At 59.4% G+C, this 26,577-nt stretch overlaps 1 protein-coding gene across 3 annotated transcripts; it reads left to right on the top strand.

Moving 5' to 3' along the window:
• The first annotated feature begins 26 nt into the window (after positions 1-26).
• TRPV4 (transient receptor potential cation channel subfamily V member 4) lies at positions 27-26,527 on the top strand. Of its 3 annotated transcripts, none has more exons than XM_090063388.1 (17): positions 27-1,322; positions 11,737-11,866; positions 13,848-14,246; positions 16,260-16,432; positions 16,725-16,877; positions 17,005-17,145; positions 17,721-18,019; positions 19,400-19,579; positions 19,984-20,142; positions 20,353-20,445; positions 20,626-20,699; positions 21,266-21,431; positions 21,650-21,716; positions 22,161-22,465; positions 22,941-23,068; positions 23,194-23,315; positions 23,528-26,527. In XM_090063388.1, the coding sequence occupies exons 3-17, from the start codon at positions 13,888-13,890 to the stop codon at positions 23,680-23,682; spliced, it is 2,574 nt and encodes an 857-aa protein (XP_089919514.1). In that variant the 5' UTR covers positions 27-1,322; positions 11,737-11,866; positions 13,848-13,887; the 3' UTR covers positions 23,683-26,527. The 3 variants fall into 3 exon arrangements, with proteins under 3 accessions (XP_089919514.1, XP_089919515.1, XP_089919513.1); XM_090063389.1 differs by lacking the exon at positions 27-1,322 and adding an exon at positions 11,429-11,626; XM_090063387.1 differs by lacking the exon at positions 27-1,322 and adding an exon at positions 11,429-11,654.
• Positions 26,528-26,577: the final 50 nt, after the last annotated feature.

Raw genomic sequence — 26,577 nt, 5'->3', positions numbered from 1 at the left:
AAGTGTCAACTCGAAGCTTCGCCCTGCAGACCTGGAGAGCCGGGACGCGCAGTCAGGGCTTTGCAGTCACTGCATGAGGGACAGCTCTGCTCCGACCGCAGCGGCCTTGTACTTCGCCGCCAGATGGGGCTCTCGGCTGTTTCTCGACTCCAAGCCAAACCAACCCATTCATCCTGTTTCCTATTTAAACCTGAGTTATTGATCTCCCTGCCTCTGAACTCTTGAACTGCGGGTGGTTTTGCAGGGCAGAATACTGGGAGTAGCTGCAGGGGCCGGTTCACAGCCTCGTACAACATCCCACGGCCGCCCCTGCCTGTGTCCTTCTTGGGACGTTTTTACTGCCGAAAACTTGGTACAAAGCGTGAGCTTGTTTCTGGAATATTTCCAGGGCGATGCCTTACATGTGACTCATGACAGCAGGGTACTCTTTCTTAATCAAAAACTAGTTTCTGCTTTGTTTTTCCCGATGTTAAAAGGAAAAAAGGTTGGTTAAAATCTGGCCGATTCACATCTACTTAACACCTTAGAGGTGCTGGGGGCTGGGATCTTTCAGTGACTCTCTTCAGTGAGTCAAGCAGTAGAAAGAAAGGGGCTGGTGGTACCTGTACACGCTTCCTCAGCCTGCCGTCCTGGCACACCGCATTTGAACACCCAGGGGTCCTTTAGTGCTCTGAGACCCCCGTGCCGCAGAAGGAAGGATCCCCCCGTGGTCCTCGGCGTTTCTGCGCTTGCAAATACAGGGTGCAGCGGGGGCTCGGCAGCGACGTGCCCGTGCCCAGCCCCTAGGCTGTCTGCGTGGTGTGTAATTAGTGGTTCAAATGTTTCCTTGCGCTGCTGGAGAAGGCTCAGGGAGGCCCGGCGTGTCCGCGTGCTGCGGTGGTGACCTGCCTGGCCGCGGGACGGTGTTGTGCGTCGCCCACCGCGGGGCCACGGACCCGCCGGACACCCGCCCTGAGCTAGAGCCATCGCTCGGCCACCTGCTCTCCGAAAACACGCCAGGAACGGCTCGGAGGCCGCAGCTGGGAGGCGCCGGCTCCGTCCAGCCTGCGCCGGGGGAGGGAGCGGTCTGACCCCCGGGCAGGGCGAGAGGTTACCCCGCGTCCATCGCCGGGGCGAGAGCGAGCTGACCCCGGCCAGCGGCGACTTGCCCAGAGCCTGAGAAACCCGGACCGGGCGAGCGCTGCCCGCAACCCCGGCGCGGGCGCGGGACGAGGCGAGGCGAGGCCGCCGCCCCCGGCTCCCCCGACGGCGCGGCGCGGCGCGGGGCGGGGCGCGGGGGCGGAGCCGCAGCCGGAGCGCGAGCGGGAGAGCGCGGGCGGCAGGTACGTGTGTGCGGGACCCTGAGGGGGGTCCTGAGGTGTGTGCGCGCGCGAGACCCCCACAGCTGTGTGCCGCAATGGGGTGTGGGGGAGTCCTGGGGGGGGGGGGTGCGAGACCCCCACAGCTGTGTGCCACAAGGTGTGTGTGCGAGACCCCCACAGCTGTGTGCCACAAGGGGGTGTGGGGGGGCCCTGAGGGGGGTGCGAGACCCCCACAGCTGTGTGCCACAAGGTGTGTGTGCGAGACCCCCACAGCTGTGTGCCACAAGGGGGTGTGGGGGGGTCCTGAGGGGGGGTGCGAGACCCCCACAGGTGTGTGCCGCAAGGGGGTGTGGGGGAGTCCTGGGCGGGGTGCGAGACCCCCACAGGTGTGTGCTGCAATGGGGTGTGGGGGAGTCCTGGGGGGGGTGCGAGACCCCCACAGGTGTGTGCCGCAAGGGGGTGTGGGGGGGCCCTGAGGGGGGTGCGAGACCCCCACAGCTGTGTGCCACAAGGTGTGTGCGCGAGACCCCCACAGGTGTGTGCCGCAAGGGGGTGTGGGGGGGTCCTGGGGGGGGTGCGAGACCCCCACAGGTGTGTGCCGCAAGGGGGTGTGGGGGGGCCCTGAGGGGGGTGCGAGACCCCCACAGCTGTGTGCCACAAGGTGTGTGTGCGAGACCCCCACAGCTGTGTGCCACAAGGGGGTGTGGGGGGGTCCTGAGGGGGGGTGCGAGACCCCCACAGGTGTGTGCCACAAGGTGTGTGCGCGAGACCCCCACAGGTGTGTGCCGCAATGGGGTGTGGGGGAGTCCTGGGGGGGGTGCGAGACCCCCACAGGTGTGTGCCACAAGGTGTGCGTGCGGGACCCGCCCATGCGTGTGCCACAAGGGGGTGTGGGGGGGCCCTGAGGAGGGGTGCGAGACCCCCACAGGTGTGTGCCACAAGGTGTGCGTGTGGGACCCGCCCATGCGTGGGATGCCCCAGACTGGGCCCAGCACGCCCCTCCGTGCCACGAGCCCCGGTTTAGCCGCCAGGCCCGGCGCCCGCCCGTCGGTCAGTGGGTCGCGCTGCGCCTCGAGGCCGCGTGACAGGACCGGCCTGCGGCTCCAGGAAGAGTTCGGGCCTGCACGGGGCGATCCTGCTGCAGGCCCCTCCAGCCCCGTGGTTGCCCGGCCCCTCAGCTTTCACCGAGCTGGGCCTCCCGGGCACCGTGGAGGGGAGAAGCGCCGAGGTAACGCACTGCCGCTGCCCCGACGTTAAGCTGAAAGAGACTCGGGTGCTGCGGTGATGAGAGCGGCGTCGGACCCTCTGCGGGATGGGCCAGCCCCACCGCAGAGCCAGCGCCAGGCCCCAGGCCCCGAGGGGCAGAGCCCTGGCACGGGGCATGGTGCCATCCGTGAGCAGCGCCTTTCCACCCGCAGCTTGGTACGCCGTGGGCGCGGCAGGGTCAGCCCGGACCGGCGCAGCCAGCGTCACGGTGGGGTCTGCCGGGAGTGTCGCTGCCATTGATAGGGGCCAAGCGGCGGTGAATGCTGAGCCCCTGCCCCCCGCACCGAGCCCTGTCTTGAATCCGCTGCGTCTTGCCCAGCCTGGGGGCCTGGGAAAAGCTGTCTGTCCAGTGGCTGAGCAATGGCGGGGGGAAAAGCTTTACCGATAATGCACGGGCAGCATAAGTCAGGCAGGTGGAGGTGGTGGTAGGATTTGGGGGTGGGGGACTAGCTGCAGGCACTGCAAAGACCCAAGAGGGCTTGGCAGGCTCAAGCCTTGGCTCTGAGTGGGGCTTCAGGGGGGCTCTGTGTTGCCCAGGGCCTCCAGGCACCCGCTGTCATGATCCCTTACCCTTACAGCTGAGGATCCTGAGGGCATCTGGCCATTTCTATCAGCCTTACCCCAGCAGCGTGAGACCTTGCTGCATCCACCCCGTCAGTGTCCTGGTGCTGCTGGCTCCTTCTTCAGTTCTTAGTGCCCTAATGGAAACCTCTCTCGAATTTATGCATCCGTCTGGCTAGCAGCCTGCGCTCCCCCGCACACCCCATTCCCTTGAGCAAGCATTGAAACTAGCCCGATTATCTCCATGATACAGAAGTCAGTGGGCCGGTGTCCAGAGCATTTGTGTCCCTGCTGGCACACCCTGCAGCTGCTGCGATCGGATCACGAGAGTGGCTTGGAGACCTGATGATTTGGTTTGGAAATGAAGGTAGGAGCCAGGCTGTCTCATCCTCCAGTGTCTTAGCTTGCTGGCAGAGCCAGTCCTTGGCATTCAGAGGGGTGGCTTCCGAATTGGAAGTGATCCTGCTTACTGGCAGGGGAGACTGGCTTAGGGTGGTGTGTGCTATCACTGTATCCAACCTGCCTCCATGATAAGGTGCCTGCCTGTCCAGAGCCCCGCGGGTCCTGGGGCTTCAGGTGTTAGCCCCTACCCCCATGCCTAGGCTGGAACTGTGGCCAGGGCTTTAAGAGGGACTTTAGCCGGTAGCACTTAGCATCTCTGCCCACACGGGCTGCCGCTGTGATAGTAGATTTGGGGTGACGAGGTGGGTTCTGTAAGGACAAAGACCATTGAGCAGCTGTCGTGTGGGGCTGCACTGATCACTGCTTCAGCAGAACTGAAATCCCTGTCCTGGAGGAGGAAGCTTCTACTTCCCCCTCCTGAGCTTTTATTTTAACTTGTAAAGAGTTGTCGTGTCAGCTGAGAGGCAGATATTGATAGCAGAGCGATCGAGAGAGTATGTGCTGGTGATGGACTCTGGCATGAAGCACATTGCCATCTGCTATGCAGCAGTCTGGCATTTCTGTGCTAGGAGCCCTTGTGCCCAACCGTTACCGAAGAGGAAATGCGTTCGGGGCCCTGGGAGAGGAGCAGAGGTTTGAACACCGAGGGCAAAGTGCCTGTGGCCCCAGATAGCTTACAGGGCTAGCTTTCTAGGGCTCTCCTCCCCTCGCCGATCTGGGTGTCCCCAGGGAGAGTGATGTGCAGTTTGCACTCCCCTCCCTTCCTGCCTTGTGATGGGGGCTGAATGACTCCTCAGTGTCCTTGTGGTCTGCCCACTTCCCACGGCCCTGGGTGAGGTGGCTCCTGCGCCGGGGAGGCCAACCACAGAGGTGCTTTTATGCTGGATCTGAAATAGGAGCCTGCCTTGTGTGCTGCCTGCGCTCCCTGGGAGGGGGTTGGTCACTGCCTCGCAGGTTGGATCAGAGCAGAGATCCCTAGATGTGCGTTGGTCTGTCTGCCTCTTCAGACACTTGAAGCCAAGAAGAATGGGGTAGCAGCATTGCCAGTGGAGATCGCATCCCCTCCGCCCTCCAGCATCCTCCCACCATCCCTAGGGCCAGGTGGCAGTTTCCTAGTCACAGGCACTCAATGGACATGGACAACTGCCTCAGCAAGAGCGGGGTGAAGACCGTGAGCTGCCAGAGGAAAGACTTACAGGAAGACAAGGAAAAAAGGGCTCAGAGAGCGAGCATAGGCAAACTTGGGATGTGTGGGGGGCATCTCATGTTGCTTGGAGTGCAGGGAAATGGTTCCTCTCTTCGGCCAGTTGCTATGCAAAACGTGACCTGCAGACTATGGGGCTGGAGGCTTTAGAAATATGCCTTCTTATAGCATCACTGCATGGACTTCCATGCAGTGTAGGGGCCTGTGCCAGACTTTGGTCTTGGACATAGAGGAGCCAGGGTGCCAGCAGCCCCCTCCCCGCCCACTGTGGATGTTTTCTGTGCCGTGCATTCGTGATGGACATGGTCATGTTTCTTATAGCACCTTTCAGCCCAGGAGGTCTGAAAGCACTTCACAGATGCTGTGCAGCGTGCAGTATGTGTGCTGAAGATGCAGCTACCTCGGGGGCGCAATGTAGCGGTTATTTCTCATGCCATGGGAAACAAAGAAGAGGACTGTTTCCAGGCGGAGTTTCCAGGGGAGGCCTTAGGGGTCTGGGGTATCATTCCCTGCACTGGAAACTTGCTAGGATGTGGGGACTAGCACTGCTCTGGAGAGTGGTTGGGACTTCCCATAGCACAGAGCCCCCTTCGCAGACTTCTGGGAGCATGGGCTTGGCTCTCACTCAGGGCATGTCTGCCTGGGGACGTTGGGGATGAGTAGATCAGTTAAACCACATTAAATCCTTTTGTGGACTCTTTCACTTCCAGTGAGAGTGACCTTGATCAGTTTAGCTTCATCTATTTTAGAAGTGAATTGAGCTGAATTAATTTAAGGCCTGCTGAGCGCGGCCATGTGCACACTGAGGTCTGGTGTGATTGAATTGATTCACTCTCACTTCAGACCCTTTGTTAATTCAGACTGATATGTCACGATGTAGATGAGCCCTTGGAGGAAAGCATACACCACTTCCTGGATTTTCCTTGAAACACCCTCATCCAAGCACAGCCTGCTCTGCCACTGCCTCGCCTGCCCGTGAGAGCTGATGAAATCACTGCCTGGAGCAGCTGGGCTGCACTCCCCCCCAGCACATACGATAATAGTAGCCTTTAGCCAGGGATTGCTGTAGATCAGGGAGCCAGCTCCGCGCAGCCTCTGCGGGGTTTCACATGGCCAGGCAACACAGGGCAGCTTTGTGCAGCGCGCTAGCATGGCAGGGAGCACGCAGGAATTGGATGTCTCTTTCTCGAGCCGGGCCTGGAGCGAGCCTGAAGCTTACCAATTTCTGCAAGCTGGGGCTTGGCTCGCAAAACAGGATTTGAAGGGTGGGGAAGTCAGGGGAAGACGAGCCAAATAAACAAAAAGCCAAATCAGAGCCAGTCCACATCACCTCACCAGGCTGTTCTTCTGCCTACAGGCTGCTCTGGGCTCCTTCACTTCCTGGGGCCAGCTAATAATTACCTATTTCTCCAAGCAAATTTCCACCCTGTGTCACTAACACCATGCCAGGACCAGACTGCTTACCTGAGTTTTCCATCGCCCCAGCCGTTGGCTGTGGTCTGCCCTTCACTTAGTGCCAGCCCTGACACCAGGCGGTTGGGTTTCCCCCGAGTGTCCTGGGTCCCTTGCACTGCCTTTGTGTCCAGGGGGATATTTATGTCTAACGAGATCTGTCACCGCAATTAGGGACAGCTGGGGCGGTAGACCTGTTTCTAACCAAGGCCTCTCACTCTGGCTCTGACCTGCCTGATCCTGTCCTCTGTTTCCTGAGTACAGATGACCACATAGAGTCAATACAGCTGGGGCTGTTTGCGCCACACAGGGAAGTTGTTTGGATTCACATCCTCTTCTGATCCGACTTTTCCAGGGCATCAGAGAGACATGAAACAGCTCAGGGGCCAGCAGGCATGAGGCTGGTGGGGAAGGTGGAACGGCTGACCTGGCCATGCTGTTCAGATGTGTCTCTCTTTTTGTGGAATAGATCTGGGGGGGCTAGGAAAAAGCAACCTCAGGGCCGCTGTCACTAAACCCCCCCCTGGGCTGCTCAGTTATCCGGATCCCTGATGTCTGTGAGGACCCGTGTGTGCACAAGAACACAAAGTTAATTCGTGGAGTGGGAGAAGACTATGGAGCATCACTGCAGTTGTGACCTTGAGGGGCCAGCAGGTTTATCAGGAGCATGAGGGAGCACAACATGGTGGTTAGAGCAAAGGGCTGGCTCTTTTATACCTGGAGTGCGTCCCAGACGGCTCCGGTGAGACCAAAGGCAAGAGACTCACTCCCTTCAGGCACCTGGCTGTCAATCTGGTGCACAGTGGCAGTGATGCCAGGTGGTGAGTGTGACACCTCTTGCACCGAGGGTGGCTGGTACCAATCAACCTCTAACTGGCTGCTGAGCCCCGCTGCATTCAGAATCAGTACCTGGCTTCACCCTGACTTCACCCCCCTTGTAGGAGCCTGGATGACAGTGGAGACATGTCCGTGACAGTCCTGCCAATGCCAAAAGAAGCCTGCATGTGGCTCCAGGCTTTGGTGTGAGCCCTGCTTCGTGAGCTGGAAAAGCCCAGCTGAGGGAAAGCACCAGAGCTTGCAAGGTTGAGAGGATGCAAGATCTGCTGACACAGGGCCAAGGCTAGGGGTACTACTGCCTGCTGGAAATGACCAGTCACAGGCTGCAGGTCCACTCCACCCTGATAACCACCCTGCTTGTCACCAACCCGCTGCTCCACAGTACCAGAGAAACAAGACTTGAGCATGGCCAGAGACATCAAAGACCCCAGCAGAGCTGGCTGCTGACACCTCTGTCATCAGCCTGGGTGGGCCAAGCTGCAGCACCGACAACTCTAGGGCACCACATCAGAGGCCTGCAAGCTGTGGCTTGCAATTTCCCCCATCATTAAGCCAGCAGAGGGGCCATCTCGGTGTATTTCTGGCCTGGCTGGGCTAAGATGCAGCCACGTTGTGAGCTCCCTGGGCTGACTGGATTTCAGTGCTGTGGCCTGGCTCCTCCCAAGCCCCAAGGTCTGTTTTTAGAAGAGAGAAACCACTGTAATAGTGGGATAAATATTGATGAGGCGCCTACCCTGTGCCCAAGGCCGCAGGGCCCGAAGGCAGTGCAATGAATAAAATATGCTGCAGTAAGAGCTCTCCCATCCAGGAAGAGGACAGAGGCTCTGCCTGAGCCCTTAACCTGCTGCTTCATGCTTGGGCTGTGCCCTGCCACCTCGACTTGTGCTGCTGGAGCAGTGACCCCGAGCCTGAGAGCCCCAGCCAGGCAGCGGCTCTGGGTCAGAGGCCTCTGGGCACTGTGCTGTTCGGGAAGGGGAGGGATGGGAGATCCCCCTGGCTCCTGGACCCCCCCGTGGCAGGCTCACAGGGGTGCACTTGACCCCAGTTCAGATCTGAAGTTGCCACGGTTTGCTTGTTTGCAGCCACCTTCCCCTTCCCTTCCCCTAGTCTCCTCCTCCTCCTCCCTGGAGGGCTGCATCTTTCCACGACTCCCTTATCCCAGATGATCCACTCTCGGCTCCCACTCCATCCTGCCCCTGCACGGCAGCTCTTCCCCTTCCCCGGAGAGAGCCAGGTGCCTTACAGGGCCTGTGGGGACTCTGCTGGGACCTCACACACCTGAGCAAGGAACCATTGCACTGCCCCACAGCCACTGCCCCACACCCAGGGGATCTGTCACCTCCTGCCTGCCTCTGCTCTCCTGGGAGGGCTGTTTGTTTCCATAGAAGGACCTGCCCTTGGACCAGGTCCCACTGCAGCAGTGGGAACTTCCCTCCGCACTGCAGCCCTTCTCTCTGGGCACCCACCCAGTGCCAGTAACAATGAGGTCTATCCTCCCAGTGGGACCCCTGGATCCCCAGCTGGGTGTGGTGGGCAGGATAGACTCCAGGTTGCATAATGGGAGGCTGTGACTCACCAGCGGGTTGGGACCTGAGGCAGAAGCTGCTGCCTCCTCCCACCCGCGCCCACCATTATGTGAGAGGAGGAAGGAGCTCTGTGCTCTGGGGTCAGTGGTGCAGGAAAGGAGCTGAGCCTGACAGCGCTGAGCGGGCCTTTCCCCATCCCTGTGCCAGCACACAGGTCACTGGCCCGTCCTGGAACGGCCAGAGGAGCTCAGACAGGAGGAGAGGTACTGTGAATGCTCTGCCCTGGGGCAGGTGCTTCTGCAGGGTTGCCCTGTGGTGCGGTGTTGTGCCCTGGGGGGGTCGTGGGAACACCCGTGTTGGAACGACGCCCTGTCGCTCTAGGGGATGGCCACTCACTGCGTGGCTGTGGTCAGGCTGCCTTCGGGTCAGAACAGTGGCTGCAGCATCCACAACGGGCGCCCTGCATAGCTGGCTCGGGGACTGTGCGGACAATGCCAGGAGGCTCCTGGGGTGCTGGGCTGGGGCGTGGGCATGGAGGAGGCCACAGGCAAGCAGCCACGCCACTGGCTGACCCACGCTTCCTCTGCCACGGTCCCTAAAACCAAGGTGTCAAGCCCGGGTCTTTGCAGGGCTGGCAGGTGCCTCACCATGGCACTGCCCTGTCCAGACAGGAGCTGGAGGCTGGGACGAGCTGAAAGGGGGCAGGGGGAGGAAACAGAGTGAATCACGGTGCTGAGAGCTTCCCAAGCATGCGCAGGAGACCTGTGGGGCAGCAGGCAGAGGCGAGGAAGTCTCTGCTCCCCTGGGCACCCGCCAGCAGCTGCTCTGTGAATGAGGGCTCTGTCTGCCCTGGCACGGCTGGGCTGTGAAAACAAACGGTCCCGAGGGCCAGCCCTGCCGCGCTGTGCTCCCCACGAGGGAATGCCCCTGGCTCTCGTCCATGCTCCCCAGGGGCTCGCTGGGGGGGGTGTTGGTGTACCCCCTGCCCATGGCTGGAGGGAGCTCTGAGGGGCTATTGGGCAAGCAGGAGCCAGGTACTTCCCTAGCAAAGCAACACCCTGGGTGCCAGGGAAGTGCAGAGGGTCTTTTGGGTAACCCTGGCATGTGTGTTCACCCCAAGCAGGGCAGAGGGGACTCGGTGATTAGCTGGTGGGACCTGATCTCATGGCCTTGCCTTGGGGCATCTGGAGATCTCTTCTGGGAGGGCAACACGGCAGGCCTGGGGAGGCATGGGTCCTTCTGTCGCAGCAGGGTTTTATCTTTTTAAACCTGATGCTTCCAGCCATTCGGTGTCCCACGACATAGCCCTCTCCCTCTGCCAGGCCAAGTGATTGTGGGACGTAATTGTGTTTAGTCTCTGTGCCGGGTGCCGCTAAGTTTAGTCTGTCTCCCTCTGCACCACTGTCCTCCGAGGGGGCAGAGGAGCCCGGGGCTGACTTGCTGCATTGCGCTTGCCACATCACAGATGCGACCGAGCCGCCTGGGTCATGCAGAGAAACCCAGCTGCCGCCGGGCATTTCGGGGCCAGGGACAACAGAGCCCTTGCCCTCTGGGTAAGGCCTTTGGTACTGGCTTCACCAGAGGGTCAAAACTCGGACCCTGAGTCCGACTCCACCCATTAGCCCAGTGGCTCTTGTGTGTGGAAATGGTGTGGCTAATCATGTGATTTCCCCTGGGGCCGCAGCCCAGGCCTGTGATGGTTTTCTGCTGAGGACGCCTGAGATTTGGGGAAGTGTTGGACTGTTAGAGACGGGTTGCTGCCATGTGTCTGGGTCATGTCCTATCCCAATCCTGCCCTTTCCCGCCTGGCGGGAACGAAGGAGCCGCGGTGCTTTCCAGGTCCTCTGCTCCTGCTGCGGCTGCTTAGCGGCACCGCACCGCAGTCGTAGCCTTGACGGGCCGGGGAAGCACGATGTGTTTGGTAACATCTTCTGTTGCACCAAGTGCCCTTGCTCAGGCCACTTCTCCTTTCTTAGGGCATTTCTATGCTGCAGGCAGGGTTTTCTCCAGATTGCTTCACAGTGATTGCAAACATTGATCCAATTCCTTTTAAATAAACTAGTGGGAGTGTGAAGGACCCTGGAAAGAGTCGCACAACTTCCCTAACTCAGAGGGGAAGGAGCCCTGGTCAGTTCTCTAATGAGTAGTGGGGCAGGGAGCTTCTGGCTGACTGTGGAGGGGGACACGGACTGACCCGACAGCCCCATCTTTCCATAGTTTCATAGTTTCTAGGGTCGGAAGGGACCCGAGCAGATCATCTAGTCCGACCCCCTGCCATAGCAGGAAAGAGTACTGGGGTCAAACAACCCCAGCATGGTGTTCATCTAGCCTTGTCTTCAAGACCCCCAGGGTAGGAGCCAGCACCACTTCTCTTGGAAGCTGGTTCCAGACCCTAGCCGCCCTGACAGTGAAGTTGCGCCTCCTGATATCTAACCTAAATCTACCATGGAAGAACAGGCTGTGATCCAGGCAGCAGCCCAGCTATGGAGCCCCCTGGCCTGCACCCCACAGGTCCCTCCTAGACAGATGTTCAGGAGATGAGGTTGCTCGGGGGCTGTAAAACCCTCAGTGGTATTTGGCTGGGTGCTTACAGTCACACTGGCAGATTTTGGGTCAGCTGATGGGTTAAGTGGGGAGTGTAGTGGCTGAGTTTTCCAGGACTTGGTACAGAAAGTGCTGAGCTTGGATGTTGTTTGAAGGTGCCGGAGCTCCAGGATCTCAGGCATGTGGTAGCGAGGTGCCTATGCCCCATTAAAAGTCGGCATTGCCTCCCACTGGTCCCCTTGAAGCCCCCCATAGTCCATGACCTCAGTACAAACAGGTCTGTGGAGGTCCCGTATTCATTCACCAGAGGGTGTGTGCTTTCCTGGAGCCAGGGTAGCGGTGCCGTGTGGAATTTGTCGTGCTGAAGCTAGACAAACTCAGGCTGTGGTTTGTTAGCGGGGAGGGTGTTGGCCATGAGAACAACCAAACGCCATCCCTGGGAGCATTCGGGTCTAGAGGGGAGAAGTGCTGCAGCTCAGTCAGGAGCCTGGGGGCACCGCGTCTGGACAGTCGATGACCTGGGCTGGCAGGAGGTCAGACCCCGGACCCGACGGCTCACAGGTCTAGGACTGTGCACGAGAGAGAACCAGGCAGCAGACTTTTTGGCCAGGGGCAGATGCTAACTTAACCCTTTTTCTCCCAGAGCATTGGCATCGCTCCCCAGCCTTGACCTGGGAGAAGGATTCAGTTGAACGCACCCGAGGCTGCTCCAGGGACAGCGTCAGCAGCAAGAAACACAATCTGGAGCAGGGAGACAGAGACTGTCTGTGCTGGTGAGTGGGCGACGGACGGTGCAGGGCACAGGCAGCTGTGCAGTGGCAGCCCCAGGCTCTGCTTCCACCTTTGTCACCCACCTACTGCTTGGTCTGGGGCAGGGATCCCCGCCGGGCTGGGAAACCCCTCACCTGTCTCCCAGGGGCTCAGCACTTCTTTGCTCAGCTTCTCTAGCATGGGGAAAAGCAGAGGGCAGTGATGGGCAGCAAACCTCTGCAAATTCCCTCAAAGCTTTGAGTTTGGGCCACACTTCCCTGGTTTGTGGATCCTGATGGGTTTTGCCTGTCTCTGTGGTCCCTGGGGTTCAAGGGTGGGTGCTGCCCTCACAGCCAAGGTGGCAAGACTTGTTCCCCTGCCACTGTGTCTCAGTTTCCCCTCTGTATAATGGGACTGAAGGCACAGCCAGGAGATGGCATGGGAAGGGGGAGCCTCACACAAGCAAATACCTAGGTTGGGGGGCATTGCCAGCTTTGGACCGCCTTGGAGAGGGGAGGAAGCAGAGGAGGTTGCATTTCCCATCCCTATCTCCAGGCTATACTGGGGGCTTCCCTCTGTCCCAGCCCTGGAGGCTATGGAGATGGCTTCATCAAATCCACTCTGTGCTGGGATAATCCCACACCCACACTGGGAGCAAAGTGGGATGGAGCGGGGACACTGCATGGCAAATTACAGGGCCGCTTCATGCTGGGCTTGGGCCCCGGCTGCTCTTTTGTAATGACATGCTGCATAATTAGAAGCATGTTCTCCAGCAGAGAGCCCAGCCCGGCCGCCGAGCCAAGCCCACATTAGGGCTTGTTATACACAGCTGCAACCAAGTCGAAAATGACATGTTCCCAGCTGCTTTTTCTGTCCTCCCAGGCCTGGGGGAGGCGGCAGGGGTGGGGAGCATCCCAGCAGACACAGGCCTCCATGGCCAGTCCCTGGCTTTAGGCCCCTGCTCCAGTGCTCCTGCCTTTTGTCGTGTGCAAAGTTAGTGACAGGCCCATGGCAGGGACTGAAATTCCAGCTGCTGCAAAGGCCACGCTCAGGTGCCCCTTGCAGGGAGCCATTTCCTTGTCACTCTGTTACTGCAGGGCTGGCTGCATCCCTACCCCTTGCTGCAGGTCCCTGCTCACCCTGTGATACCCTGCCAGCTTAGGAGGGGTGGCATGGCCCACCCCCTGTGTTCACATCAGGGTGAAGCTGCCTTCCCTGCCAGTTTCCAGTGTCTCCCCTGCTCACACCAGGCCACCCAAGGGGAAGGTCATCACCCTGGGGTGAAATCATCAGGAGGTCAAGATCAGGGCCAGACCACCCTGCTAATGCAAGAGGCCATCTCACCCAGGGCCAGCCCCAGCCTGCCAGCCAGGGCTGTAGCTCCTGGCTTTGCTGGCCCGGGTTTCCTGCCTCCTGGGGCATGTAGCCAGGGTCCGGGGGTTTATTTGAGGGCTCCTCAGTATTTATAGGGCTGGTGAAAGAAGAGCCTGTTCTGTCCCCGGCGCTGGGCTGGGTCCCAGCAACACCGCATATGGGAGGGGCAGGGCAAGCAGCCCGCCGACCCCTGTCATTATAGCAGCCCTTTGAAACGCAATGCGATGGGGCCCAACGGGACATCTGCAGAAGTGAGGGGGCCCATGTGGCACAGGGGAGCACCCAGCTGCCTCTGTGCCCTGTGGAGGGGGGTCCTGCCTGCCTGCCAGCGAAGCCCATGAGTGTGAGATCCCCGGGTCCAGGCAGGGTGTACCTCAAGCGCCCTCCGGCTTGCATACCACTTGTCCTTGCTCTGCACCTTATCCCAGCGAGGTGGCAAAAATGCAACAGTGCTGCCATGGGGTCTGGGCTCTGGCCATTCCTCACTGAGCCCCAAACACAGCACCTCCCGCAAGGGCACAGTGGGGTGGGGATCAGCCCTGGAGGTATGCAGCCCTCATGCTCTTCCTGCGTACATATGCAGTACCCCCACCCCTGGCTCCCTCATACCACCTTTGCATTTTCTTCCAGACCCACAAAGTGTGCCAGGGAGCCCTGCAAAGCCCTCAGCATGACGGACCCTGAGGAGCCCCCCCAGCCCCAGGGTGGGGAGCCCAGTGAAGGCCAGGGGGATGACGCCTTCCCCCTCTCATCCCTGGCCAACCTGTTTGAGAGCGAGGAGGGGGCCTCACCTGCAGAGGCCGCCCGCAGCACCCCGGGGTCGGGCGACAGCAAGCAGAACTTGCGCATGAAGTTCCAGGGGGCTTTCCGCAAGGGCATGCCCAACCCCATGGACCTGCTGGAGTCCACCATCTACGAGTCCTCTGTTGTGCCCGCACCCAAGAAAGCCCCCATGGACTCACTCTTCGACTATGGCACCTACCACCACCACCCCAGCGACAACAAGCGCCGGCGCAAGAAGGTCGTGGAGTGAGTATGCCATGCCCAGCCATGTGCAAGCCTGGTTCCCTGGGGGCAGGGTTGGTGGGGAGGATCATATCCATCCATGCGACCATCTGGGATGTATATGTCTTGATGCATTTCCTTGAGTGGAGGGCAGGCAAAGCCACTGGGACTGCAGGGAGCCATGCGGGTGTGTGAGTGTGTAAGTGCGTGTGTGCATCAGGGAAGGGGGTGAGGGAGCAGGGATGACTGTATTAAGCTCTCCCTGAGCAGCACTGGTGGGGCTGGACCATTAGCATTTGGCTTGTGCCGGTGAGCTGATGCTGCTGGGGCCAGGCTGTGCCGGGCGGGTCGGCTGCCTGCTCCCTTCCTGCGGCTCCCCTGAAAGAGGGCTCTGTGCTGTGGCGTCTCACCTCCGCTGCGGGCAGGGAGGTCTGGCTCCCCTTGGTGGGAGTAGGGCTGGGCTCTCTCTCCAGCATGAATGGGCTTTTCAGGAGCCTGCCCCACCCCTGTCCTCCCTGCCTGTGCCAGGAAACAGCCCCCGGGGGAGGCAAGAGGCCCAGGCCGTGGGGCACAGTGTGCCCGTCTGTGCACAAGGACGTGCTGGACCTGGGCACTGGCCAGGCCGAGGCCCCTCCCGAGGCACCTCCCAGCGGGCACGGGGAGCAGCCAGTCTCCCACCCAGGGCAGAGTGCTACGCTCCCCATGGCTATGGGAAGGCAGGGACCCAGGTGGCTAGAGCAGCAGGGTGGGAGCTGGGCAGCTGCAGGGCTGTCCACGTGGAGCCCCGCTGCCCGCCTTGTTCTGCTTTGCTGCCCTTCCATGTCACCGATCATCCCTCCAGATCATGTAGGGTGCCCGCCTCCCCACTCTGTCCTGGGAGGGGGCTGCAAGCATTCCCAAGGCGGGAGGCTGCTGACCGGGAGTGGGTGGGAAGGGAGGGCTGTGCCATCATTTGGACCAGGGATCTGGGATCCCAGAAGGCAGCTCCTCTTCCTCCTCCCCTTCCATCATGCCCTGGGGAGGGGATCACGGTGAACAAACATCCCGCTACTTCCCCACGTGGAGTCGAGTGCAATAAAAATTCCTTTGGTGACGCTGGGCTCCACCAGGCTGCCTGCCCCCTTTGGCTAACATGAGTGCCGGGCACTAACCAGTCTGCACCTGTGCACCTCGCTGACACGACCACTTCCCCGACCGGTTTGACCGGGACTGCGTCCCTAGCTCTGGCCCCGCAGCCTTCAGACTAGCAGCTCAGGGCTTCAGCAATAAACCTGGCCGGCTGAACCCAGCTGGCTGTGTAGGGCTGAGCTGCCTTCTTCTTCCTGGTGTGCTCATGTACAGTGCCGTCTGGTGCCATTAGCCTACAGGGCCCCAGGACTGTGCTTGACTGCCAGCAGCTGCCCTACCCACACCCACATGGCTGGATCTCCGGCCAGGGGGCATTCAGGCTGTCCAGTTTGTCCTGTCCAGCTGGGTCTGCAGGGGGTGTGTGTGTGTGTGTGTAAGCAGAACAGCCCTTCCATCTCCCAGGCAGATGTTGACTCTTGAACCTAATGACAACAGTTTACATGGCACCTTTGCTGACTGTCCATGATCGATTTGTCATGAAGTCCCCAGCTGCCATAGAACTGGGGCCACAAACGGCTCAGAGGTTTCCTCCTGTCCTTAATGAAGCCCGCTTTTGGGAGGGGCATGGTATTATCACCCTTGTCTGATAAGTGGAGAAACTGAGGCAGGGGGGTGAGGAACTGACTTGCTGGAAGGGGTTGTGCCTGGAGCTGAGACTCATGGTCTCAGAGGCAGTGTCTCCATCTGTCCTGGATCACTGCTGTGCCCAGGGGACAGAGAGTGGCTCCCCCTTGGGACTACTAGGGCCAAGAGCCTAGGCTACCCCGTCCCTGTAGCAGGCCAGTGCTGTGTTGCTTCCTCTCTCAGCAGTGTCAGGCCACACTGGTGCTCTCTGCCCTGTGCTGGTGCTGGTGCTCTGGGTATTGCCTTCAGGCATTCTTGTCCTTAAAGCGGCTGCCTCTCTTGCAGGAAGCAGCGCCAGGGCTCGAAGGGGCCTGCCCCCAACCCGCCCCCCATCCTCAAAGTGTTCAACCGGCCCATCCTCTTCGACATCGTGTCCCGGGGCTCCACTGCCGACCTGGATGGGCTCCTTCCCTTCCTGCTGAGCCACAAGAAGCGCCTGACGGACGAGGACTTCCGAGGTGAGCCCCAAGCGCTGTGTTGGAGGGGAGCCCAGACTACAGCAGGGTGATGCTGTGCCCCCTCCTGCTGAGTCTGGGGTGTCCCTGGAGCCAGGGTCTGTGGCTCATGACCCGACCATGGTGAGCCCTAGTACTTCCGGCCCAGCGCAAACCACAGCTGGTGCTGCTGTCACAGGCCCCCACTGGTCCAGAGTGGGGTTCCCTCTGCAGCCCGGCCTGGCCTCCCCTCCTGAGGTTTGCAAAGACCTTGGAACTGCCATTGACCAGCCCTGCCACTCCCTGCCCCCCTTAGAGCCCTCCACAGGGAAGACCTGCCTGCCCAAGGCACTGCTGAACCTGGCCGGAGGGAAGAACGACACCATCCCCCTGCTGATGGACATCGCTGAGAGGACAGGCAATCTGCGGGAGTTCCTGAACTCACCCTTCCGAGATGTCTACTACCGAGGTGCGGGGAGTGGGGCCAGCCATGGCTAGCCCCACAGAGGGATGGGGGGAGCTGGAGGGCGAGCTGTGCTTCTGTGTCTGGGTGGGGGTCTGCTACTCAGGGTGCTGACGGGCTACATCTGTTCCAGGCCAGACTGCGCTGCACATCGCCATTGAGCGCCGCTGCAAGCACTACGTGGAGCTGCTGGTGGAGAAAGGGGCCGACGTGCATGCCCAGGCACGTGGACGCTTCTTCCAACCCAAGGACGAGGGAGGCTACTTCTACTTTGGTGTGTGGTGGACATCCCCTCCCTGCCCCAGGGGCATCGCAGCTGAGACATTCGGGCATGGCAAGCAGGCAGAGATGTCCCAGCCTGCCTGGCTCACCTCCATTGGCTCCTCACCCTGTGGAGGGGACAGGACATGGCTCCCCTCAGGTGCCAGCACCTCCCAGGGCACCCACACACTGAGGAAACACCTTGCCCAGCCTCCCCAGCCCCCCAGTACAGTGCCACCAAAGCCATCCCAGCATGAAGTGCCAGCACTCTGGCAGGGAGTTGGTCCAGGCCAGGTTCCCAGCCAGCCCATTACACCCCTGTCCTCATCAGGCGTGGTGCCAGGCACTATGTGGGAGGAAAGGCTTGGGGCATGGGCAGATGCCACAGGGCTCCTGAGCCCAGCAACAACACCTCCCTCAGTGCCACCATGGGAACAGTTCCCCACTGTGCCCCTCACGGCCCGATGGGAGCTGAGGGCTGCCCCCACCTCAGCCCACTGACCCTGACACCTCCTGCCCGGTGCCCGGATCTGAGAGCAGGGCTTTGAGAGCTGATGTCAGCATGGCACTGTGTCTTCCCCCTACCAGGTGAGCTGCCCCTGTCCCTGGCTGCCTGCACCAACCAGCCGCACATTGTCCACTACCTGGCGGAGAACGCGCACAAAAAGGCCGACCTGCGGCGCCAGGACTCCCGTGGCAACACCGTGCTGCACGCGCTGGTCGCCATCGCTGACAACACCCGGGAGAACACCAAGTTCGTCACCAAGATGTACGACCTGCTGCTCATCAAGTGTGCCAAGCTCTTTCCCGATACCAACCTCGAGGCCCTGCTCAACAATGATGGCCTCTCGCCCCTCATGATGGCTGCCAAGACCGGCAAGATTGGGGTAAGGGTGGTGGGGAAAGGGCCAACCCACTAGGGGCCCCCGAAGCAGAACGCCTCACTCCCCCATGGCCCTGCACTGTGCCTCAATAGCCCCATCCAGAAAGGGGGAAGATGACAGTGACCTGGCTCATGGTAGCTGAGGGAGGGATGGAGGATTGAATGGCTGTGAAGCACCTTGAGGGCAGAGACCCAGAGACAACCTGGGGTGGGGGGGAGGCATTGCCTGTTCCTGTGTTAACACTGTGGGTCTGGGGTCAGGCTGCACATTTCCAGTGAGTTTCAGCTCCTCCCAGGCTGAGGAAGGGTCAAGAGGGGAGATGGGTAGAGCAGCAGGTAGAGCAGGGGGTCCTATGCCTGGGATTTTGGGGCAGATTAGAGCCCTGCACATGAGAATCCCAGCTCAAGTGTGCAGGTTATTGTGTGACGGGTATCCAGGTTATAGCCGTATTGGTCCAAAGGAAAAGGCAATCAGGACTTGGAGTAGAGGTAAGATCGTTTATTAGACCAACTAGATTTTTGCAAAAAAAGAAAAATTTAATTGCAAGCTTTCAGGCGCAAACACCCTTCATCAGGCATTGGAGAAAAGATTGTAAAAGTTCTCCTGGGTATTTCTGGGCATTTCTACCCAGGAGAACTTTTACAGTCTTTTCTCCAATGCCTGATGAAAGGTGCTTGTGCCGAAACCTTGCAATTAAAGAATTTTTTTGCAAAAATCTAAAAGATATCACCTCTACTACAAGTCCTGACTGGTTATTGTATGAGCAATTTAAGTTTGTCTCTGTATCCCTGATGGGCTGTCCCCCCACCACCCAGGCAGCGGTCCCGTTCCTCAGAGCTGATATAGTTTGTCAGTGCTGAAACCATGTCATCCCTGGCACGCTGGAGCCCTCAGCCGGCTGCTCCGGTCTCTGGCCACTGTCTGATCGTTTGGTGGCTCTCTCCACCTGCTGGCCACAGCTGATTGCACAATGCGCTGCTCAGCCTAAGCGAGGCAGCTGCTAGGATCCTTTCATAGGAAGCATTAAGAGACAAGTGCTCTTACAGGCTGGGCTAATTCCTCTCTGGCATCCTGGCTGTGCTACCTCCGTTTCCTTCTGCCTGGTGGGGGTAGTGGGGCTGTGCTGTGCCTACACAGCTGGGCTGTGGTTAATGAGACAAGAGGACAGTGAGGAGCCTGTCGCATGCACTGCTGCAATAGGGCTGGTGCCTTCCCCGCTGCCCCAGCCCTGCCTGGCCATCTCATTGCTGCAGCCCTGCATGGGGCACCCGGGTCCTGCAGCCCCTGAGCCAGAGGAGCACCTGTGCTTGCTGCCTGCATCAGCATGGAGAGCTGCGGGGTCTGCATGGCACTGCCTGCTCACCCTGCCTGCCCTGCTGACAGATCTTCCAGCACATCATCCGCCGGGAGGTCAAGGACGAGGATGCCCGGCACCTCTCCCGCAAGTTCAAGGACTGGGCCTATGGGCCCGTCTACTCCTCGCTCTATGACCTGTCTTCGCTGGACACCTGTGGGGAGGAGGTGTCTGTCCTGGAGATCTTGGTGTACAACAGTAAGATCGAGGTGAGCACAGGGGGGCCAGGGAGGGGTGCGGTACCTGGCAGGGGGTCTGTGCGGAGCAGACCTGGGCTTCAGAAGGAGGACCTGTCTCGTAGCTCCCTCAGGCTGCTGATGGTGCTCAGTGCCTGGCAGGATTTGACCCCAGGGCTGCACAGCCATACATCCTGCTGCTCTCAGCCCCAAAGCCGCTGCTAGGAGAAGCGGTCCCCAGCATACCTCAGTGAGCATGGGGCTGAAAGCATCTGCCCATCTCAGCAGGACGCAGATGCAGCTGGTGCTGGGGTGGCCAGGCCAGCCCAGCCCCCACTCCATCTCTCCCTGGCATGCTTGCAGCCAGCCCAGTCTTCTCAGTGTCCTTCTCCAGTCCCCCCCCACTCACAGTGGTCCCTCCCTCGGCTTCACCACAGAACCGCCACGAGATGCTGGCCGTGGAGCCCATCAACGAGCTGCTGCGCGACAAGTGGCGGAAATTCGGGGCCGTCTCTTTCTACATCAGTGTGATTTCCTACCTGTGCGCCATGGTCATCTTCACCCTCATCGCCTACTACCGCCCTGTGGAGGGCATCGTGAGTATCCCTGTGGCCTTAGCACCAGGCTTAGATGGGCTCAGGTACCTACGCAGGCCTCCCTGTGTCTGTTGAGCGCTGGCAGGTTTTTGTGACTACAACAGTAGCTGGGCTTCTGCAGGGGAGGCTGGCTGGGTTAGGTGCGGAGGTTTGGGATGGGATAGGAGGGTCCTGATGCAGTTCTCAGTGCTGGCCTGTCCTGCCCTGCAGCCCCCGTACCCCTACACGACTACCATTGACTATCTGCGCCTGGCTGGGGAGGTCATAACTCTCTTCACCGGAGTCTTGTTCTTCTTCACCAACGTAAGTGGACACTGGGCTCTGTGGGGGTGCTGGGTATGGGGGTGGTACATGATGGATGGGGCTGTGGGGAAGAGGCAGCTGGGGGAGATTGATTCTTCTGTGTCCCCTGGGGGCCCTGGCCTGCACTCTTCACCCTCCAGCCAAATGACTCCTGTTCCACTCACATCCTGCCACCCCCAGGTGAAGGACCTGTTCATGAAGAAGTGCCCTGGCGTGAATTCATTCTTCATTGACGGCTCCTTCCAGCTGCTCTAGTAAGCACAGATGGCTGCCAGATGCACTGAAGCTGTGGCCCCTGGGAGTGTCCAGGGAGGTAAACCGCCATCACAAGAGAGCAGAGTGCACTGGACCTGTCCATCTCACGGTGGGGAGAGACCTGCTGACCGGGCTGTCCCCAGGCATGGGCACCAAGTGCCATCTCCATGTCTCTTTCTGGGGGTCATCAGTTGATGCCCTGCGAGAGGAGACTGGTGTGGATGGAGCAGAAGGGAAATGCAGCTGTCCTCCCCACTTGCTGCATAAGTCAGACGAGCCCTGGCTGTATCCCCTGCTCAGGGCAGCAAGTCCTGGGGGGTTCTCTGGCCCCAACTGCTCCCCATGGACCCTGGGGCCCTGCCTGTGGAAGGAGCGGCTTTGCCTCATGTGCTCATAGTCAGACAAATATGTGCTAGCTGCTGCCTTCAAATACCTCAGAGGTGGCTGGAGGCATTGCCCTGGCAGAGCATGTGGCTACAGCCCCTGCTGCTCAGTGCATGGCCCAGGGCATGATCAGGCCCCTTGCTGGGCCTGTCCAGGCTAAATCACATCCTTCTGCCTCCAGCTTCATCTACTCGGTGCTGGTGATCGTCGCGGCTGGACTGTACGTGGCAGGCATCGAAGCCTACCTGGCCGTCATGGTCTTTGCCCTGGTCCTGGGCTGGATGAATGCGCTGTACTTCACCAGGGGGCTGAAGCTCACCGGGACCTACAGCATCATGATCCAGAAGGTCAGGCAAGGAGGGGGCCTGTCCCTGGCAATGGCTCACTGTGTGATGAACCCAGACAGGTTGCCCCTTCCTACCTAATGTAGGGTTTGCTGGTGCTGGCTCCAGTCAGACAGGGCGCTTGTTGAGGTGGGCTGTGGATATGAGCCTGGCAGCTATACTGCTGCAATGGGGTCGATGTCTGTGCGGGGCAAGGTGCTGACTCTGCCTCTGGTGTCCAGATCCTTTTCAAAGACCTGTTCCGGTTCCTGCTGGTCTACTTGCTCTTCATGATCGGCTATGCCTCAGGTAGGCCCATGTGGGGTTTTGGGGAGCTGCAAGCCCGGTGCCTGGGGCAGTGCAGGGGGTGGGGAACGCAGCACTGAGCAGCTGTGCCATGGCATCGCTGCAGAGCAAATTTGGGAAAAATCTGCTTTGACAACTGTCAGGCTCCAGCTGTGTGATGAGGCTGAGGTCTCCAGGGTGGGGGGCACAGGCTGGGAGAAGGGGCAGCTCCGTAGCTAGGAAAAGGGAACTGGGCCTAGGGCTGGGATCTCTCTTCTCCAGTTGTCCCAGGTCCTGGGAAGGTGGCGTTGTGACTGCCTGTGCCCAAGCTAATGCATCCTCCGGAGATGCATTATTAATGTAATCGTGTATTAGCGGGATAGTGTATTAGTGAGCAGAGCCTTGGCTCACAGAAGCCAGCCGACTGCCTCGGTCTCTCACCCTGCCGCTCCCCTCGCCCTGCCCCAGCCCTGGTCTCCCTGCTGAACCCCTGCTCCTGCGGCAAGGACCAGTCCAACTGTACGATGCCAGCCTACCCCTCCTGCCGGGACAGCCAGACCTTCAGCACCTTCCTGCTGGACCTCTTCAAGCTCACCATTGGCATGGGCGACCTGGAGATGATTGAGAGTGCCAGGTACCCCGGTGTCTTCATCATCCTGCTGGTCACTTACATCATCCTCACCTTCGTGCTGCTGCTTAACATGCTCATCGCCCTCATGGGTGAGACGGTGGGGCAGGTGTCCAAGGAGAGCAAGCAGATCTGGAAGCTGCAGGTGAGGTGTGGCCCGAGGGCGCTGGCAGGGCCATCACACCAGAGGCTGGCTCCCCACACACACGCCAGGGCCTCCTGTTCCACCTCCAGTGCCACATCCCCAAGCAGAGTAGCTTGTGGCCCTTTCCCCACAGAAAGGGCCTTCATGGGCCTTGAGCCCTTAAGCTGAGACCTATTGCTCTAGGCCTCTCCTCCTGCCTGTTAAGAGTACACAGCCTGCACACTAGGGCTCCACTGTAGTGTAGAAGGGGCTCTGGCACTTTACACCACATCCCTTCCCCTTGCTCAGGGCTGGATGTGGAAAGGCCTGTCTGCGTCCACCTAGTCCATGACTCCCACCTCATCCAGTGTGGCCTCTGGCCATGCTCTAGGCTAGGGCTTAGCTCCCATGGGAAACTAGGTAGGGTGGGGTGCCCAGCCCCAAGGGAGAACTGCTTTGGGTCCTGTGGTGCCTACTGAGCTGCTCCCATCTGCAGTGGGCCACCACCATCCTGGATATTGAGAGGTCCTTCCCAGTGTTCCTGAGGAAAGCCTTCCGCTCGGGGGAGATGGTCACGGTGGGGAAGGGCATCGATGGGACACCGGACCGGAGGTGGTGTTTCAGGTAAGCCTTGGGGGCCGCTGCTCAGTACCTCGTGGGATTGCTGGGCTTGTGGGCAATTCCTGGGGGTAGATGGGACACCCCGAGTCTGCTCCAGTGTTTCTCTAGGAGTGCATTGTCTCCCACAGGGTCGACGAGGTGAACTGGTCACACTGGAATCAGAACCTGGGCATCATCAATGAGGACCCAGGCAAGAACGAGACCTACCAGTACTACGGCTTCTCCCACACGGTGGGCCGGCTGCGGAGAGGTAAGAGTACTGCTCGGTGCCTGCAGTCACCCCAGGGGTCCCTTAGCTGGACAAGGGGGTGGGAAGGACAACGTGACTCCTGGAGTCACCCTCCCATCCAGGGGTCAGTTGCCCCGATTGCTTCTACAACAGATGTCCTTGTGTGCAACGCTGAGAGCTGTGGGGTGGGAGCTATGAGCCTCCCTGCTCCATGTCCCCTGCCCCTTTTGCAGATCGCTGGTCAACTGTGGTGCCCCGCGTGGTGGAACTGAACAAGAACTGCCAGCCAGATGAGGTGGTGGTGCCATTGGAGGGCATGGGGGCATCCAATCTGAATGACCGGAGGCCAGGACACCCAAACGGTCGGAAAGAAGAGTGCCACATCTAACGCAGGCCATGCATGTAGGGGAAGCCTGCCTCTGCCTCGTGAGGGCTGTGGGTGCCCACATGGCCTGGCTCACCTTTGGGCAGCATAACTGATTTGCACAACAGTCTGGCCGGGACCAAGCAGTGAGGGGGCTTCTGAAACACCCCCCTGCACCCCATGCCCCCCACACCAAGGCAGCTGAGCCCCAGCATCTCCCAGAGCCCTGGTCATGGACCCAAAGCAAGGACAATGGGGTTTTCTGGCCAGAGCCATGGGTTCCTCAGCCAGCCGGGCTGTTACAGCAGCAACAACAGAAGTGAGTCTGATCTCAGGACCCACAGTCCTGCCCACCTGTGCCCAGTGACCCAGGACACCTTGGAGAGCAGAGCTGGAGTGAGGCCATGGCCTCTGGTCAACAGAGGGGCCTGTCCAGCAACGCATCTCTGAGGGCCTGTGTCCTGTCTGGAGCTAACTGTTTGGACCAGGAAGAGCCAAGACCCACAGCTGTGTACCCTGGAGCCTGCCTGCTGGGATGCAATGGCTGCACAAGCATCTCAACATTCAGCTGGCTCGTGGGTGCCAGCATGGCTGGCCAGGGGCTGCAGTGTCCAGCTGACAACTAGCAAACACCTCTGCACTCAAGCCAAACCCTCACTGTCTGCAAAGGCCGGCACCAGCAGATTTGACCCCTGGGGACTCCTGGAAAACTCATGGACTGTGCCCAGCTGGTGCTGGGGGCCTGGATATTCCCAGGCCTGCAGATCGCACAGCCCATTCTGGATGGTGTCTGGGGACCTGACCGGTAAGACCCACAGCATTATGCTGCTGATTTCGAGGGTCTCCACCTGCTTGTGGAGGGCACAAGCCAGTGAACCAGCTGTGCAAGACCCTGATTCAGCCTCCCACTGTCCCAAACAGCTTCCACCCCTCCCAGGGCTCTCCAGTTAGAGGGACTGGTCTGTCCAACACTCAGTCGTCTCACTCCCGTGCTGCTGGAGGGATGTTGCCAGCTCTCAGCACAGCCATGTTGTATCATATCTGTCCACCACCACCGTCTCAAATCAGGAGTTCTTGTTGCTTGTTCCCCTCCACCCTGGGCTCTGCCATGCAACACGGCTGCACCTCGCTGCCTTCAGCAATTTGTTGCCCCTTTCCCCACTATGACATGGCATCACAGGGCACTGCCAAGGGTCTCAATGCCCCCCTTTCTCTGCCACCTCATTTATTCCTGATGAGGAGAGGCCATCCAGGTTTGCACACTGCAGCAGTGGGATCCCAGGGCAGGCAGCTGCTGCTACATCTCCTCCGAAGCCCTGCTGCTCCCAGGAACTGCTTGCTGGGAGCAGGGACACATCATCCCCTTTCCTTGCGAGCAGATGTCTGTTTACGGCTTTGTAATCATGAGGAAGGCTCCTGCAACCCAGCCCCAGCCTGCCTGTGACAAGGAGCTTCCTACACACAATTCACACTGTCAGTCAGTCAGTGACAGGGTGTTACCTCCACTGTGTGTCTGGATGGTTCCCTGCACCAACAAAGGGCTTTGGAGCTGGCCCACAGGCATGCAATGGAGCAAATGCTGGGACAGACTCATGCGTGTGTGCAGAGAGCTGCTTATGAGAACTTGCACTGTGTTTCTCCTCTCCTGAGGTCCTCGTGTCCACACGCGCTTGTTCATGTTGCTGAGGGGCTGCTGAATGGGCCAACTCCCTCAGCCAGCAGTAGCCCAGCAAGTCTCTGTGCTCGGACCTGGCCAGTACTGTCTGTTCTGTGGAAGTCACAAATCCTCCCACCCAACCATAGGAGTGCCTGTCACTGCCTCTTTCCTGAATCCTTTACAACTCCCCATGCAGGACTGTTCTATACAGCGTCTTCCTCAGGGATTCATCCAACCCAGCTGAAAAGGTCTCACAGCGTGTTGGTCAGTAGTCCTGGAAATAATGCTGCTGCTACAAGTGGCTCCCCCAGCCCCTGGGCCAAGTCCTAGCCACAGCTCAGAGATGCAAGGCATGCGTTTTATAAAGGCTGCTAGCACCGAGTTGGATACTCCAGGCAGTAGCAGCAAGAGACTAGTGGTAGGCAGCACTACCCTGCAGCTGATGTCTATGATATTGCAGTAAGTACAGAAGGAACCAGGCAGTTTATTGCTCCCCTGCAAAGCTTTTAGGAAGCTGCTTTGCTTTCCCTAAACCCTGTTGGCCCTGAGCACAGCCCCCTGGAGACAAAGCTGCCCCAGCCAGAGAGGGAGACTGTGTGAAGGGAGCCGGGCCAATCAAAGCCTTACCCATTATGTACCCAAAGGCCAGTGGCAATGCCACACGTTTTGCACAACATTTGTACACACCTATTTATTTAGTAATAAAACCAACCTGTAAACTCCACTGCCCTGGGCCTTGTCTTTTTTCTTTCCCCCCCCTGCTGTTTCCAGTCCTAAGGAAGCAGAGGTCTACCATTGGCTCTGTGACCGGCTGCAGAAATGGGTGGAACGATGGGTAACTGCACAGGCTCCGTGTCCAGGAGACGGGCTGAAACTTCTGCAAAGGAGAACAGCACGGAGCCCATCCTTGGACCCATATCTGAGGTGAAAGGGTGGCTGGTACAGCTATGGGCTTGGTATCTTGCATCCAACAGACACTTTTTAATAGCAGGTACAAAAACACTTCTTGTACCTGCCAAAAGGTAGATCCAGGAAGATCCCCCACCTCCTTAGCCTGCTGGCAGAGGGGGAAGGAAAAGTAAGTTCCAGCACTCCCACTGGGGGAAGGTTCAAGCCCTGTCTGACTTCCCATCTCCAGGCAAAGATGAATGCAGGGGAGGAATGACTCTCCTTGGCTCTCTCAACAGCATTACCAGTGACAGCACGCCAGCCTGTCTTCACTTCCTCTTCGATCATCAGAAAGGAAGTGACGAGAGTCCCTT

This window comes from Crocodylus siamensis, chromosome 9, assembly GCF_052110815.1.
Source record: "Crocodylus siamensis isolate JL-2025a chromosome 9, ASM5211081v1, whole genome shotgun sequence".
NCBI lineage: Eukaryota > Metazoa > Chordata > Crocodylia > Crocodylidae > Crocodylus > Crocodylus siamensis.
This window is presented reverse-complemented; position numbering and strand designations above follow the sequence as displayed.

Coding starts and splice junctions, on each gene's coding strand:
- TRPV4 (XM_090063388.1), top strand. CDS start 13,888: ATGACGGACCCTGAGGAGCCCCCCCAGCCCCAGGGTGGGGAGCCCAGT. Junction 16,878..17,004: donor CCGAGATGTCTACTACCGAG/GTGCGGGGAGTG, acceptor CATCTGTTCCAG/GCCAGACTGCGCTGCACATC. Junction 23,316..23,527: donor GGTGGGCCGGCTGCGGAGAG/GTAAGAGTACTG, acceptor CCCCTTTTGCAG/ATCGCTGGTCAACTGTGGTG.